The 15,048-nt window shown below is 31.5% G+C and overlaps 1 protein-coding gene across 1 annotated transcript; it reads right to left on the bottom strand.

Moving 5' to 3' along the window:
• Positions 1-8,118: 8,118 nt before the first annotated feature.
• LOC144564573 (homeobox protein KNOX3-like) lies at positions 8,119-11,731 on the bottom strand. The gene is made up of 5 exons (XM_078314176.1): positions 11,398-11,731; positions 10,899-11,021; positions 10,466-10,628; positions 9,323-9,534; positions 8,119-8,358 (listed from the first exon to the last, which is right to left on the bottom strand). Exons 1-5 carry the CDS (start codon positions 11,725-11,727, stop codon positions 8,149-8,151), a joined length of 1,038 nt encoding a protein of 345 aa, XP_078170302.1. The 5' UTR covers positions 11,728-11,731; the 3' UTR covers positions 8,119-8,148.
• Positions 11,732-15,048: the final 3,317 nt, after the last annotated feature.

Genomic DNA, 15,048 nt, shown 5'->3' with positions numbered 1-15,048 from the left:
TGCACTATCAGTGATAATTAAGATTTTTTGAAGGAATACTGTGAACCTGTCATGATTGTGATTTTAATTTCAAAAAATTATATAAAATGAAATACTCCAATCATTTTACAACTATATATGATATTTATAATAACCAGGGGCGAGTCCAATGTACAACAGGGGTAGGCACTTGCCTACCCCTGGAATTTTTTTTTTTTTGGACTGGGCTTATGCTTTGGGCTTGCCTACCCCAGGAGTGATATTCTGCCTACCCCAGGCCCAGAACCATCTCTTACGTGAAGGAAAAGAATGTCTCTGCGTGAAGAAAAGAAGAAGGTGAGTCGCGTCTGTCTGTCGCGAAGGGAAAGGAGGCCGGGCTCCGTCGGCCGTTGCGCGTCTTCTCTCCTTCGCTCAGCGTGCGCGCACCGGCACCGCGCATCTTCTCTCCTGCCGTCCTGACTCCTGTGCGCCTCAGCTTTTCCTTCTCTCAGCGCCAAAACCTAATTCCTTCGCCTCAACTTTAATTGCAAAGGTTAGTTGATTTAACACTTTTATAGCAGATCTGATTGACTTGATTTAACAATCTGACATCGCCAAACAATTATGGGAAAATAAACTTATACTAAAAGCATCCATTAATTGGTTTTGGTTAATTTTACAATATATCAGATTGGTCAATTTTACAATACAGCTTTAATTGGTCAATTTTCTGCAAAGCATCCATTAATTGGTCAATTAATTTGGCAATTGGTTGTATGTATAGCTTGGTCAATTAATTTGATAGGGATTTGTTTCTGCAAAGTTTAGTGCTTTCTATTTTGTATAATGTTGAATTGCTGATAGGTATTTGTATAGGCATTTGTTTCTGATAGGTTTTTGTATAGCTTGGTCAACTAATATATTGTATATTTGTATAATGCTTTCTATTTTGTAGTACTGCACATGGCTAAGTTAAATTAACTACATTATAATGCATGCTTTGAGTGGTTGATTTGATACATTAAAACTAATAAATTTTGTATGTCATGCTTATACCCGAGTAACTCTTTTTCATCATTTAATAAAGATAGGTTGGTTCAATTAGCTCGATTTTATCCCTCTGATTTCAACCAATATGAACTTGTTGTCCTAGATGGTCAATTGGAGAATTATCGCATGGATATGCGAAGTGATGATGATTTTTTGAAGTTAAAGGGCATAGTTGAACTTTCTAAAAAAATGGTGGAAAAGAGGAGGCACAATGTTTATCCATTAGTTTACAAATTAGTGAAATTAGCATTGATATTGCCGGTAGCTACGGCTAGTGTTGAAAGGGTATTTTCGGCAATGAATTATGTGAAAAACCGAGTAAGGAATTCAATGGGAGATCAATTCTTGAATGATTGTTTGGTTACTTACGTTGAGAGTGAGTTATTTGACGAGGTAGTTGATGAACGGATTATGCAACGATGGCAAAATATGAGTAACCGTAGAGGAAAGCTCCCTCCATTGACTTGATTTTGTAGCGTTAATATATTTCATCTTTTTTTGATATGTAAAAGAATATTTGTTATTAACTTTTGACTTAGTTGAAACCTTTGATGTTCATTTATGTTAAAATTTTTTTTACAATTATTTTATTGTTTTTCTTGCCTACCTTAGATTGAATTCCTAGACTCGCCACTGATTTTGACCCATATTTCAAATCCGTTTTCAATCCCATGTGTCCGCCGAACACGCCCATTTAAAGAAAGTTTGTATTGATTTTACTGCGGTATCGGAAAATTATACCAAAATCACATCAACGAACGGATATGATCATCTAAAACTATGCTACCCTGTGATAATCGAAGAAATCCAGCTTAAACTCAACGGAATCTCAATTGACGAGATCCAGTGTGAAGAATCTGGTACGGAATCCCCGTGCCGATCAGTTGAACCAATTTAATTGTTCAATAGATTTTTAATAGCTATTTTTTCTGATAGTTTCTTTTTCTGAGAACATATATAATGTATACTGTAACAATTCATAATATGAACCAGTACAGTAGACATTCAGAGAGAATCTGTATCAGTATTTTCATGCAACTATCAACTGTAAGTTTCTTTTTGGTGTTTTTCCATGGATTATACTTGATTTTTTCAATGTTAAATCTAAAACACTAATTTGATAAAAAGATAAAATCTCTTGAGGCCTGGTATAGACCCAGTTTCAAAATTTTCAGCCCATCAGCCCGTTAACAAACAACCCCAAGAAGTCAAGAGTCACGCTTTCTGAGGTACCTCAAATTTTGAGATTTGCTCCTATGATCAATTTAAAATATGATATATATAATCAGAAGATTAAAATGATAATCATTTTTGTGGGAAGTTATAATATATAATCAGAAGATTAAAATAGTTTAGACGAACTTATGAGAATAAAATATTACATTTATGAATATGAAAGTTATTTGACTCGTTACAGATACGTTTTTTTATCAATTAAATTATGTTTCAAAAATATATAAAGTTAGACACATTGAGACAACAAAAGAATTTTCTCATATATAGTAACATTTTGCCTTCATTTCTTTGTTTTTTTTTTTTTTTGCAAGTCGTTGATTGAAAATACAACAGATCAAATAAATGTCACAGTCTGGCTTCTTCATTAATTGTCCGATCTATTGTCTTTACATTTTTCTTAAATGAACAAAAAATAATAATTTAGATATAAAAATTAAGAAATTTAGATTTTTCTTAAATGAACAAAAAAAATATGTAATCAATTAATCAATTTAGATATAAAAATTGAAAGCTACCACAGTGCAAAATCAAATAAATATCACATTGAGAGAAACATTTGAGACCTTGTAAACTGAAGGTCTAAATTGAAAAAAAAAAAAACATATTTAAAGCCATCAAATAAGTATTTGACGTGCCAGTGAATCAAATAAGTATTTGACCTTCTTAAGTTAGCCCAAGCTTCTACGGGCCCCCACTCAAATCCGGCTAAGGATTTGACGTGCCAGTGAATCAACCTCCAGGTTTGTGGGACCCATCGCAGACTGGATTTGTCTTACCCAGCGCTTCGTATTCCGTTCCTACCCAACGGAGCAAGATAATACCGTTTGTAGGAGTTAGATTTGTTGTAGTATTGAGCATGGACTCGGTCTACTTTCAAATTGAACACCGTTGATGAAAAATTTATTATATTTTATTCAAAATTTTGAATTTACAGTGTAACTGAAGCTCTCAAAATTCTTTTCATAATATCATAATTAATTTCGAAACTTCATATTAAGAGTTTGGAAGTCAAATTTTAAAATAGAATGGAACAAGACAAATAAGTGATGATGATTCTATTTTTTTCGACTCAATTAAAGTCTGTTCGGTAGCGATGCTATCTATGGGAATTCTTAGATAAAATGACTTTATAGCTATTTGTACCCTATTTTTTATTTATATCCAAAAAATAAATAAAATTTTGAAAAATATCCAAATCCTGACTGAAATTCAAAAACTATCTAAACCGGTGCTCCAATAACCGAAATTGGCCATTCTTTCCGGTCAACCAATTCCTGGATTTAAAGAAATGGTCCGGTTAATGGTTTACCGGAAAGGTTATTGGTATAGCGCAATTTTAATATAAATCCAGTTAAGGGTGAACCGGTTTTGTTTTTTTTTTAAAACATAATTTTTTTTGGTATTAAAATATTAGAAATGTTGAATATATTTCTTTGAAAATAGATGGAATACAATATAATTTGATTTATTAGAAAGATTGCAACAAATAACCCGGATCAATATTTTTCAGGCCGGATTTTTCACGATTGTGAGTTATTGATCCCAGTTCAAAAGTCACTTCTAGGTAATTCAGAAAATATTGTGATATTTCTAGTACATTTAATTTATTAAAAGTTGTATCTATTTTGAGAATTCTTTTTGAAAAACAATCATTAAATAAATTAAAGTTTTTGTTTTTTTTTCAAAAATAGATAAAACTTTTTATAAATTAAATGTACTAGAAGGATTACAATATTTTCTGAATTACCTAGAAGTGACTTTTGAACCGGGATCAATAACTCACAATCGAAGCATTTTTATTTTTTTCCAATAACACATAAATAAATATATTAATTTTTCTTACAGCCGCGAAAAATCCGGCCTGAAAAATATTGACCCGGGTTATTTGTTGCAATCTTTGTAATAAATCAAATTATATTGTATTCCATCTATTTTCAAAGAAATATATTCAACATTTCTAATATTTTAATACAAAATTTTTTTTTCTGTTTTAAAAAAAAAAAAAAAAAATCAAAACCGGTGCACCCTTAACCGGATTTATATTAAAATTGCGCTATACCAATAACCTTTCCGGTAAACCATTAACCGGACCATTTCTTTAAATCCGGGAATTGGTTGACCGGAAAGAAAGGCCTATTTCGGTTATTGGAGCACCGGTTTAGATAGTTTTTGAATTTCAGTCAGGATTTGGATATTTTTTAAAATTTTATTTATTTTTTGGATATAAATAAAAAAATCGGTATTTGCACACATGAACCGTTCGGATCTCAGCTTTTATTCCCATTTTCATCGCCTAACTAGGTTATATTCTCATTCTCTTACATATAATTTGTAGGGAAAAAAACATCTTCTTGGACCTCTGTTTTTTTTCCCAAACGCTGAGCTTGCTCAACTTCTTCTTTTTTTTTCAATTTTTTTTCGAAAAACTTACAAACCCAAAATATCTACTATGAATATTTGACGTCTAAATAAGCTTGATATTTTTTAATGATGTCAGAAAAAAAAAGAATTAATTAAACGGAAACAGAAATTAATAAGTTTTTAGTTTCTCCAAAAATTTAAATAAGTGAACATAAATGAATAAATTTAGTTTACGATTAATATGATTTCAACCATTATAATAAATAATTGGAGCATTATATAGTTAATTTTTAAGTATTGTTTATCCTAATTGTGAAATTAATGTTTATACAGTTAATTACTTACAAAATATGAATATTCTTTGTTTTTAAGTACTTTTGTGCTATACAGTTAATTATACAGTTAAAATATTAATGCCTTTAAAATTATTTTTAATGCATGGTACGTAAGTGGCTGTAATTAATAAGTTCTCTTTTAAACATGCGACTTACGTACCATGCATAAATAAAGACATTAATTAAAGAAATGCCCATGATAAGATATATTGTAATTTCGATATAATTGTACATTTAATTTGCAAAATATATTAACGTCAATTTACAGTACTATTCTATGAAGTTTTTACTAATATTTGTAGATAATTAGTGAATTGGTCATTGTAATTTATTTCGTTTGAGTCCAAATTTTATATATCCGAATAAATACAACATAATACGGTAATTGTTATGTTTATACGGCAAAAATAATATTCACGAGAGCCAAGTCGTTGATGTTATTATTTTGTGGAAAACGATACGCTATAAATTTATAAAAGAAAGAGAATATTTTTAATATCAATGATAATTATTATTGGGACGACTTTCTTATAAAATGATGTTAATCTTTTAATACTTTTTTTTACTATATTTTTTTCTAATACGAAATGACATAGATATCTTCGTCAACAAAACCAAATTTACACAATAAATTATTTTTTCTACAATTCTTTTATTTCTTATCATGCAGGCTATGTCTAATTAGAATGACTTTATAATTTTCTTTTGGAATGTTTCAATTTTTTACAAAATTAGAAATCAACACAAGTAATTAGTGAAGCGATACATAAAAAATAGCGAGATATTTAACATCTCCATTATATATCGTTTATTGAAGATCAGAATGACATACAACATCATACTATAGTTTACAAATTCCATTTACCAAAATTATTTGAAATATCATGAAAAATAGTATAAGATCTTCACATTTGTTTTCACAGTACTGCTAAATAGATCATTAAGCAATGTTTAATTTTTTTTTTTTATAACCTAGATGAAAAATTTGCTCGTTGAGTTGTAGCATGCTTTAAATATTTTTTATATAAACCGACACTACTTTGTTAATGTTAAAAAAAATAATTTCATAAATTATAACGAAAAAATATAAAGATATTAAATTTAAAAAAAATCAATAAAGTTACATGATCCACCGGACTAACGAATCGTATCCTCTGAGATATCTCAAACTTTGCGTGACTTTATGGAAAATCCTAACCGTTTAAATACGTTCTGCACGAATCTCAAAGCCCACATGACACTGACCCCTACATCATCCCCGAATAGGCACCGGACACGTCAGTCACGCAAAAGTTGAGATATCTCAGAGGATACGTACTCCCGGTCTAACCCCTAAAAAACTGATAGCATGACCACTTGACCAGAAAATTTTAGTCAAAACAATGCCTACATAAGAATAACCGCCGCCAGTGGAGAAGCTTTTAACCTACAGAAACCTCGCGAGACCACCGGACCTACCTCTGTTTTAGACCTCTGTCCTATGTTCCCACTCTACATAACCCCGTTTGTCACAGCTGTCATTTTTCTAATATTGCTAACACTTTGCTTTTTTTTTTTTTTTTGAAATACAACTTCCAACTAAAAAATGAACTAAATTTTATTTAAAGTCTTAAACTCTTCTTACTTGGAATGATTTAAAATAGATAAAAACACTCACAGGCAGATATTCCATCAATTAATTAATGGTTAAAAAGAAAGAAAAGGAAAACAAAAAAAAAGATGGAGCAAAACAAGTGTGAGTGCAGCATTCCCAGATTAAATTACTCAATACAAAGCTTTATCCTCACACATTACAAAACACTAATCTCTAATCACTAAAAATACAAATAAAATCATACAATTAATGTCATAAAAAAAGAAAAAGAAAAAGAAAGGGGTTGCTATAGGAGAAGAAGTGAGGAAGAGGTCAGGCACACAAGCTAGCTAGAGCGTCCAAGAATGCGTCCCTTACAACCTGTTTAAATCCTAGATAGATAAAGAGAGAAAGAAAAAGAGGGTAGCATGCAATTACCAAGAGAAGAGATCGGACCGTAATGCCTCAATTCCCCATAAAACCAAAGCAAACAAGCTTCGGATTTATCTATGCGGCTGCTGCTTAGTCTTTCACCATTGCTTCATGATTTGAGTATTCCCTATATTGCTCCTCCCTTGGAAATGGCTGAGCACGCTGCTGGGGTTCCATATCAGAGAGAGAGAGATAAAGAGAGAGAGAATGACAGATGCTGTCAAGGTTTTAAAAAGGAAAAAGGGAAAGCAAGTGCAGGTCAAAAGTAAAGGTTGGTTCTGTTTTGTCGTGAGAAAACAGGTAAGGAAAAGGACAGTTGCCAGGAGAGACGAAGATTCTCATGAAAAGTTGTTTAACTTTCGGTCATACAAGAGTTAAAATTACTTAAAAAGAAAATCAAATTATATATATATTAAAGAATATAGTTTGCACGAATATTAAAGCAAAATTCTCAAAGCTTCCAAATTTATTAAGGACTTATGTTTCTTATCATGACATATATAATAGTTTATAACATTTATCAACAAAATAAACAAAATCCAAATTTTAGAATGTTATGTTTCACTACTTATTATTTTTTTTTTTTGTGAAAATAGGCTTCCAATTATTTTTGTGGAAATTCAAATGTAAGTTTTAGCCTATAACGCATTTTTTTGAGTGAAAATTTGGTTGAATATTTTACATACACATAATATATAAATAATTTAAAACATATCCTTCTCTTCCACTTTTTCAATGTCTAACCGTACCTCAAAATCTAATCCCATGTCCCAACTGAGGTTTCAATCGAAATTCATTTTTCCTGATAAAAAGTAAATGTAATGCGGGTTATACGTAAACTAGGGCGTAGTACTACTCTAGTCTATTAAGTATTGTATAAGAACACAGCTGAAACATTATTTTAGTACCAAGGGTGTAACAAATTATGCATTTTGAAGGTGCCCACGACTGAATCAGATCTCTCAGTAGAGCAATGCATCCAATAAGATCATCAAAAACCTAGTAGTCCATATAGCAAGTGCAAACAAGCATACGATACAAATAATTCATGACCAACATCAAAAACCTAGTAGTCCACGAGGAAGAAGTTTTGGAGTAAGTTCATGACCAACATACAATGAAACACACAACAAACAAGCATACGAATAATTCATACACCATGTTTTAGGGCTAGGTTTTTATATTGAAAACCTTACATATATTTTATGGAGCACGGTGGCAAATGCCCACACTTAAGAAGTGACCGTCCATGTAGAAACCAGATGCCGCATTTGGGGGATGGTACGCATCCATCTTGACAATCTCCATTTCATCTGATGGTTTCCAGTGGCGCTTCCTTCGGTTTATGAACCAGTTGTTTATTTGCTTCAGATCTAGGCCCGTAGACTCTGCCAATGCCATCTTTTGGGTTTCCTGCATATAGAAATAATAAGAGAAAAATCAGACTAATGGATTTAGCAATTTACAGTTAGTTAACATTTAAGTTATTACTCTCCGGAGTCCCGACACAAGTGATTGCCCATGACAAGCACACGTGGAATATTACTGGTTGCTAAAAGAAGAATATAATAGTAGCAACAATAATAACTAATTTAAAAAAGATCATATTCTTAAATGATTATTTGAATATTTGTTGGCTTTTCATTGACTTATTGTATAGTTGTTAACGTTCTTTACATTTTGACAACATATTTCTAGCAAATCCTAATTTGTATTTATGAGCACTAGGTTGGCCCCAGCATTTGATTGTATTTGATTAATAACATTTTACTAGATAGAGGTATTAGTGCAGATCACAAAACTAAATGGTTTGTCTATTATTGTTTATGCATGAAGCCACTTAACATGGGATATATCTATCTTCTATCTATCATAGATAGATTGATAGTGGATGCATGCAAATATATACTATCATCATTTGGCTGTGTGCTGGGAGTCATGTACTTAAAAAATATCAAGATACGAGTTACCTTAATCATTGGTAAGATGTAGCAAATGATCAGATGCAACTATGAAATGGAGAGAGCTAAATGGAACTAATTAAATATAATGTCACCTACAAGTTGGATAAGGTTTTATGTTATCTTAAACCCAAGGTTGACATCACAGACTTCTCTACACAATCAAAACGCTATATATTTTTTTAAAGATATGAGATTACAGAAAAAAGATTGATAGAAGTGAGATATAGAAACTAATTCAATAAAAGTAAAAAGAATGTGTAATTCATAGTTAGGTGTCTTGCATCGTTTGGTTCATTAATGAGGGGATTTTTGAACTAGAAATGGACACTAGTTCAATAGTCTTCCCATTTTATTTCTTTTAATATTTTGTTGTACCCTGACTTAAAAAGCACACGTCAGTAGAAACCACGCACCGATGGATAAGGCCACTTGTAGTGCATCTCCCACCAATTCAACAACTGCTGGCGTGCATCCATGGGTAGTTTGCCTTTCTTTTTCTCTTTGGATAACTCCTGCTTGAGCGAGCCCAAGTGGCCTCTGTACTTCTTTAAGAGACGATGCTTGAGTTCCTGATCCACGCCATGTGCATCTTTCTCTGGCAGTACCGTCTTTCCACCGCTACCTGCACAAAAGAAAGATCACTTAGTTTTGTTTATACAAACAATCATGATAATATTGAAGGCTTATACAAAGATCAAAATAACTGAGGATAATATTCGTGCGAGGTCATCTAATTTTCCAAACAAAGTTCAATAAACAATGATTTTTACTTGAAATTACATGGAACTAAATATGAGCAATGCTAGCATGAAAAGACGATGAATATAATAATTTTTTTATGTGAGCTGAAAAGAAAGGGCTAAACATGGAATAATGTGCATGTAAATGGAGCATATAACCAAATGATTTTTGGTTTATAACAGTACATGTTATTCTCCTCAAAATACAAGAAAAGCTGCACTGCAATGTCCAGAAACTCTACAAGGATCAGTAACATAGTTCTCTGACAAGGAAAGCTTTGAGCCTTTAATTGACCCAAAGATCATCAAAGACTTACATAACAGATTCAAACAAAGTCTTTTAATTTGACGACAAACTCTAAACCAAGATTATTTCGAACAAAAAATAAATGTAACGAGAAAAAGGTTGTAACAATCAGAGGATAGAAACAAACAAGAAAAAGACAAAAAAAGGAGAAAAAAAAAACTAGGGTTTGATTTTAATTGCTGTAAAAGTTCACGATTGGATTGATTAGAGAGGCATTTAATGTTATTTCACCCCTTACCCTACTGTTTATTTATTTAACATATACCTCCCTTCCTCTCTTAACCTATATCAGAAGCATGACCAAGAAAACCCAAGAAAATAAATTAAGGGGGGAGGGGTACAAAAGAAATTTTCTTCTCAGTGATTATTCTCGAGGCAAAAAGGCATTTTCTTGCTTTGGAACCCCAAACACTGTCAGATTTTTAAATAAAAAAACATTTCAAAAAGAAGCTAGCTAAACCCTAGTTTTCAAAAAGAACGAAGCACAGGAATAATTATTAATAAATGCTATTCTTTTTCCAAGCAATTACCAGTTGAGAGGATCCGTGGTGATCGATTAAAGAGTGAAGGGGAATTGAGTTGTGTCTCGACACGGCGAAGAAACTCCATGGCCTCTTGCAATGGCCTTGTTAGTTCTTCTCTATACTTCACTAGCATTTCATGATAGGCCTCCTATATATATGTAGACAAAAACTAAGATAAGATAAACCTTGCAAAATAATCCCAAATCAAAACCATTTTTAGTTGTGCAAAACATTAAAAAAAAAATGGGGGGACTGCAAGCTTGAACTACTGCAATGTGATTATTTTAGGGAATAATAGTATATTATATTCGCATGAATAATTCGTGAACTTTAAACTAACAAGTACCAATTAGCTTTCAGATGTAATGTGATTATTTATTACAATTATAATAACATGTTTATTTCCTGGCTCAATTACCATGAATTGGTCTAGTTCTGGCTCAATTGGTGCATCAGGTCGATTAAACGAGCTGCGCTGTCTCACTTCCAACTCTTGAGCAACTGCGGATAGCCGTGCAGCCACCTCTGGAGGAGCTCCTACCTATCAACAGAAAAGATATGCGAGGAAAAATCTAAGTAATCCCTCAATTGATTAATGAGTATTTAATGTTTGGAGCAAACTAGGTGTAGCATAAAAGGACAATAGTAGTAGCTATGCTAACAGAGAGATGAAAAATATATTAACATAAAAAGAAAAAAAATCTACTTTTACGGTTTTGTAAAAATAAGTTAAAAAAATATAAAAATAGCACTGATGCTAGAACATTTTAGCATCAATCAAAAACCGTCTTTCCAAGTTTCTATAAATAGAACGAATTATCATATTGTACTGCTGTGATCAAAGTTGGCATAATTTTAGTTAAATCAGTATCACATCGATCAAGTACAACTTATGTCTAGAAGAAAGAAGTATACACCTTTTGGCAATCTAAGTAGGCAGCGAGGAGAGAAGTATAGTGCGGATGAGATATGATCTTAGCCTTGATGGCTTCAACCTCACTAGGCACGATCTGGAAAGGGGAGGAAGAAGAAGAGGCTTCTTTACTGGCAGGTGCAGCTACATGAGTTGTACTGTTCAATGCAAGTGGTATTGCAACGCTTAAAGGAGTAGGAGATGCAACTAGTGCATTTGGATTTGGTCTGTTAGGGTTGTTAGTTTGAGTGGTATGAGGAGACGTGAAAGAGTACTTGAGAGAGCCCCATGGGTTAGTGTTGGTAGCTCCAAACTGGTGGGAGATCTCTTCCATTGGTTTCTGCCTCTCTATTCCTCTCTATTCCTCTCTATTCCTCTCGTTGGGGAGAGAAGAAAGGAAGGCAAGGTTTTGGGAGAAGGGAAAGGATATTTCTTGTTCTGCCTAAAGGAGAGAGGGTGGCTTTCTTTTCCAGGTCAAATCAAAGAGCAGAAAGGAGTGACCTTGAACATATATTCATCAATATATATCGTACAAAGTGCACATGCATAAATGAAAGCTTTGAAGTGAATTATGTGGATATGAAAAATTAGGAAATGCTGTCCGTATTTTAATATTCATTAAGGTAATTAAATTATCAAAATTTGATTCCTTTATTGTATAAGCTCTTAAAGCATTCCAAAATAAATTAAAATATATAATTTTTTATGTATGCACATTGCATAATATATACAATTTATCTAATTAAATAATTATGTTATAAGTATTAAACATAATTATTTGCAATGTAATAATATTATTGGTGCCGATTAGCACCGTCACCATATGGACATTGAAATCCTTCTTTAAAATCAAACACTTCAATAAATGATTTACTTTACAAAATATATACATTATTTACTATCTAAGCACGTTCAGTGCTTTAGCTCTTATTTATATTTCTTGAATGAAATATTTACATTAGTAATAATTAACCTTTCCTTAAAACGTTTGCCTTACTGTAAAACAGAATGGAGTCACCCAATTCGGTGGCATTTCCATCCACAACTTTGAATTCCACCCTTCAATAAAATTTTATTATTGGCAGCCGCTGCCAATACTTCAAAAAAAAAAAAACTTTGAATTCCACTCGTGAAGAACTAATTCAGGTGTGTAACGATTTACAGCGTAGACATCGAGCACATAACTACATGCACAAAAAGAAGATAATGATGTAAACCAGTGTTGCAAAAAATAGCCGATTAGTCATTGACGGTGATCAAACCACCACAGGATTTTCAGATTAATCGGCTGATTATTTCCGATTATGACCAGTGATTTTCGATTATTTTTGATTGATCGCTTGGTGATATCAAATCCGTCCGACGAGCGCATACTGCTATTTACAACACTGATGTAAACAACAAAGAAAGACAATTAGTTAACCAAAATCTCTCTATTTACATATATAAGAAGAAAAAAACTTGTATTAACACTCTATCTCTAATTTTGTTTGGAATTTACTTTTCAAAACATCTCCTCTTCAGATTTGTCACTAATATATATTTTACAAATCTAGTTGGACTTTATTATGGATAGATACCGATATTTTTCAAAAACATTATATCGGTTTCCAAAAAAATTAATAACAATACTTTAATCCTAAAAATTGGAGGCACTATGGCCATTGAGGAGAGCCCAGAGAAGAAATAATAATAGAAAGTAAATTGTCGAAGGCAGTATATTGTTGTTCAAACAAAATTTATAAATTGTAAATTTTGACAAATGAAAAACATAAACAAAAAATAGAGGGTATTTTTTTTAGAAGTTAACTTTTATAAAAATTGTTTAGTTTCTCATTGTTTTCTCAATTAATATAAAGAATGTTTCTTCCTTTAAATCTTACTGAATCTTTAATTTATAAATGGAGTTATAAAGAAATGGGGTTTCAGGAAGAACATATGTACAAATATGACTTATCTTTGTTTTTTGTAGCTATTAAATTTAATTTTCTTATTATGTATCAACAACAGAAATAAAATTAAATAAAAATTGATTATGATTATGTGATGCTCTACTCCATAAATCAAAATATAAGTATGACATATCTTAGTTTTTTCCTAGCTAAAATTCCCTTCTGACGTGAATCAGCAATAGAAATAAAATTTCATAAAAATATATATTGTTTATGATCATGTCATGCTTTATATTACTTAAAAAAACAAAATTATCTGTATATACATGTATAAAGAAAATAGCTTGTATTAGCACTGTCTCTAACATTGATTGCAGTCTACTTTTCAAAAAATCTTATTACCAAATTTATCAATAATATTTAATTTTTAAATTAATCTAGTTTGTATCTTTTGATGGTTAGGAATTCACTCCACCACAAAATATAATATCGGTTTTCAAATAAATGATAACAATGCTTTAATTCTGAAAAATGGAGGCACTATTAAAGGGCCGAGAGAAGAAATAAAAATAGAAAGTAATTGTACAAGGCATTATATCGGTTGACAAAAAAAATCTGAAAACAGCAAATTTTAGAAAAAGAAAAAAAATTACATGACATTTTTGTATAAGTCCATTTTTATGTTTTGTTTGGTGTATCTAAGATAGCCTTGCTAGTATGGGTTGTTAGCAGGGGTGAAAACGGAGCGGATAATGCTGATGCCATATTCGCATCCGTCGGATAATGAGCGGATACGAATACGGATACGGATACGGATAGTAAACGGATATCAAAATTCAAAACAAAATCCGCCTTAAACGGATACGGATACGGAACGGATAATTAATCTACGGATACAGATTCGAATACGGATATAACACGAATAATTATCGGATATTTGAATCATATAAATTTTAAGATACAGATACTAATTAAGAAATAAAAGCCTTAAAATAAATTTATTTCTTTTTCAAAGTTGACTCTGCAGCAACTATATATTATTTCATCATTAAAGTCATCAGGATCTGAATCTGAAAATATCCAGTTCGGATTTCTAGCAGATACGGAGCGAAAATATCCGGCTCCGTTTTCACCTGTAGTTGTTAGTGGTGATTAGTTCATTGTATTTTTAATACAAACATAGTTTTTTTTTCCTTTCAAATCTAACAATTGTTCATTGTATTTTTAATTTATTTAAAGAAAAATATTTTGTTTTAAATGGAGTTTTAAAGAAATTTAAGAAAGTACGTTGAGCTTTTTTGGGAGAAGAAAGAAGTCTGAAAAGGTTCTTAGAGTTAATGAATGCATTGATTTTCGAATCTCTCTCCGCTGTCCTTTTGTATAGCTCCACTCTAGTCTAACTAAGAAAAGAGGAAAATTTTGAAACTCCTTGTTTATTAATTTTACTATCGTTGTATATTTAAATGCAATAACTTATGGGTTCCACACTTCTCTTTAAAAACTAAACTAGTGACATCTGTAGAAAAAAATGGAAGTAATGCATCCAATACTTATTGATCATTTTTCTTTGGTTTTATTCTAATCATGTTCAGTGATACTTTACATATTCAATAATATTATTATTGATATTTGATAATAACTTATGCGTACGTAGTAAAATAAATGAATAATATATACACGAAAAATAGAAAGTAGAAATCGACTGAAATTGAGGTTGTATATTTGGAACTTTGGAATCAGCTGCATGTTTCGATCATTTTCAA

The sequence above is a fragment of the Carex rostrata genome, chromosome 13 (assembly GCF_964058835.1).
Source record: "Carex rostrata chromosome 13, lpCarRost1.2, whole genome shotgun sequence".
Lineage (NCBI taxonomy): Eukaryota > Viridiplantae > Streptophyta > Magnoliopsida > Poales > Cyperaceae > Carex > Carex rostrata.
This window is presented reverse-complemented; position numbering and strand designations above follow the sequence as displayed.

Excerpts from the sequence above, each read along its gene's own strand:
- LOC144564573 (XM_078314176.1), bottom strand. The coding sequence starts at position 11,727 with ATGGAAGAGATCTCCCACCAGTTTGGAGCTACCAACACTAACCCATGG. Across the intron at positions 10,629-10,898 it reads CAGAACTAGACCAATTCATG|GAGGCCTATCATGAAATGCT; the intron begins GTAATTGAGCCA and ends ACATATATATAG. Across the intron at positions 9,535-10,465 it reads TAATTGCTTGGAAAAAGAAT|CAGGTAGCGGTGGAAAGACG; the intron begins AGCATTTATTAA and ends CTTTCTTTTGTG.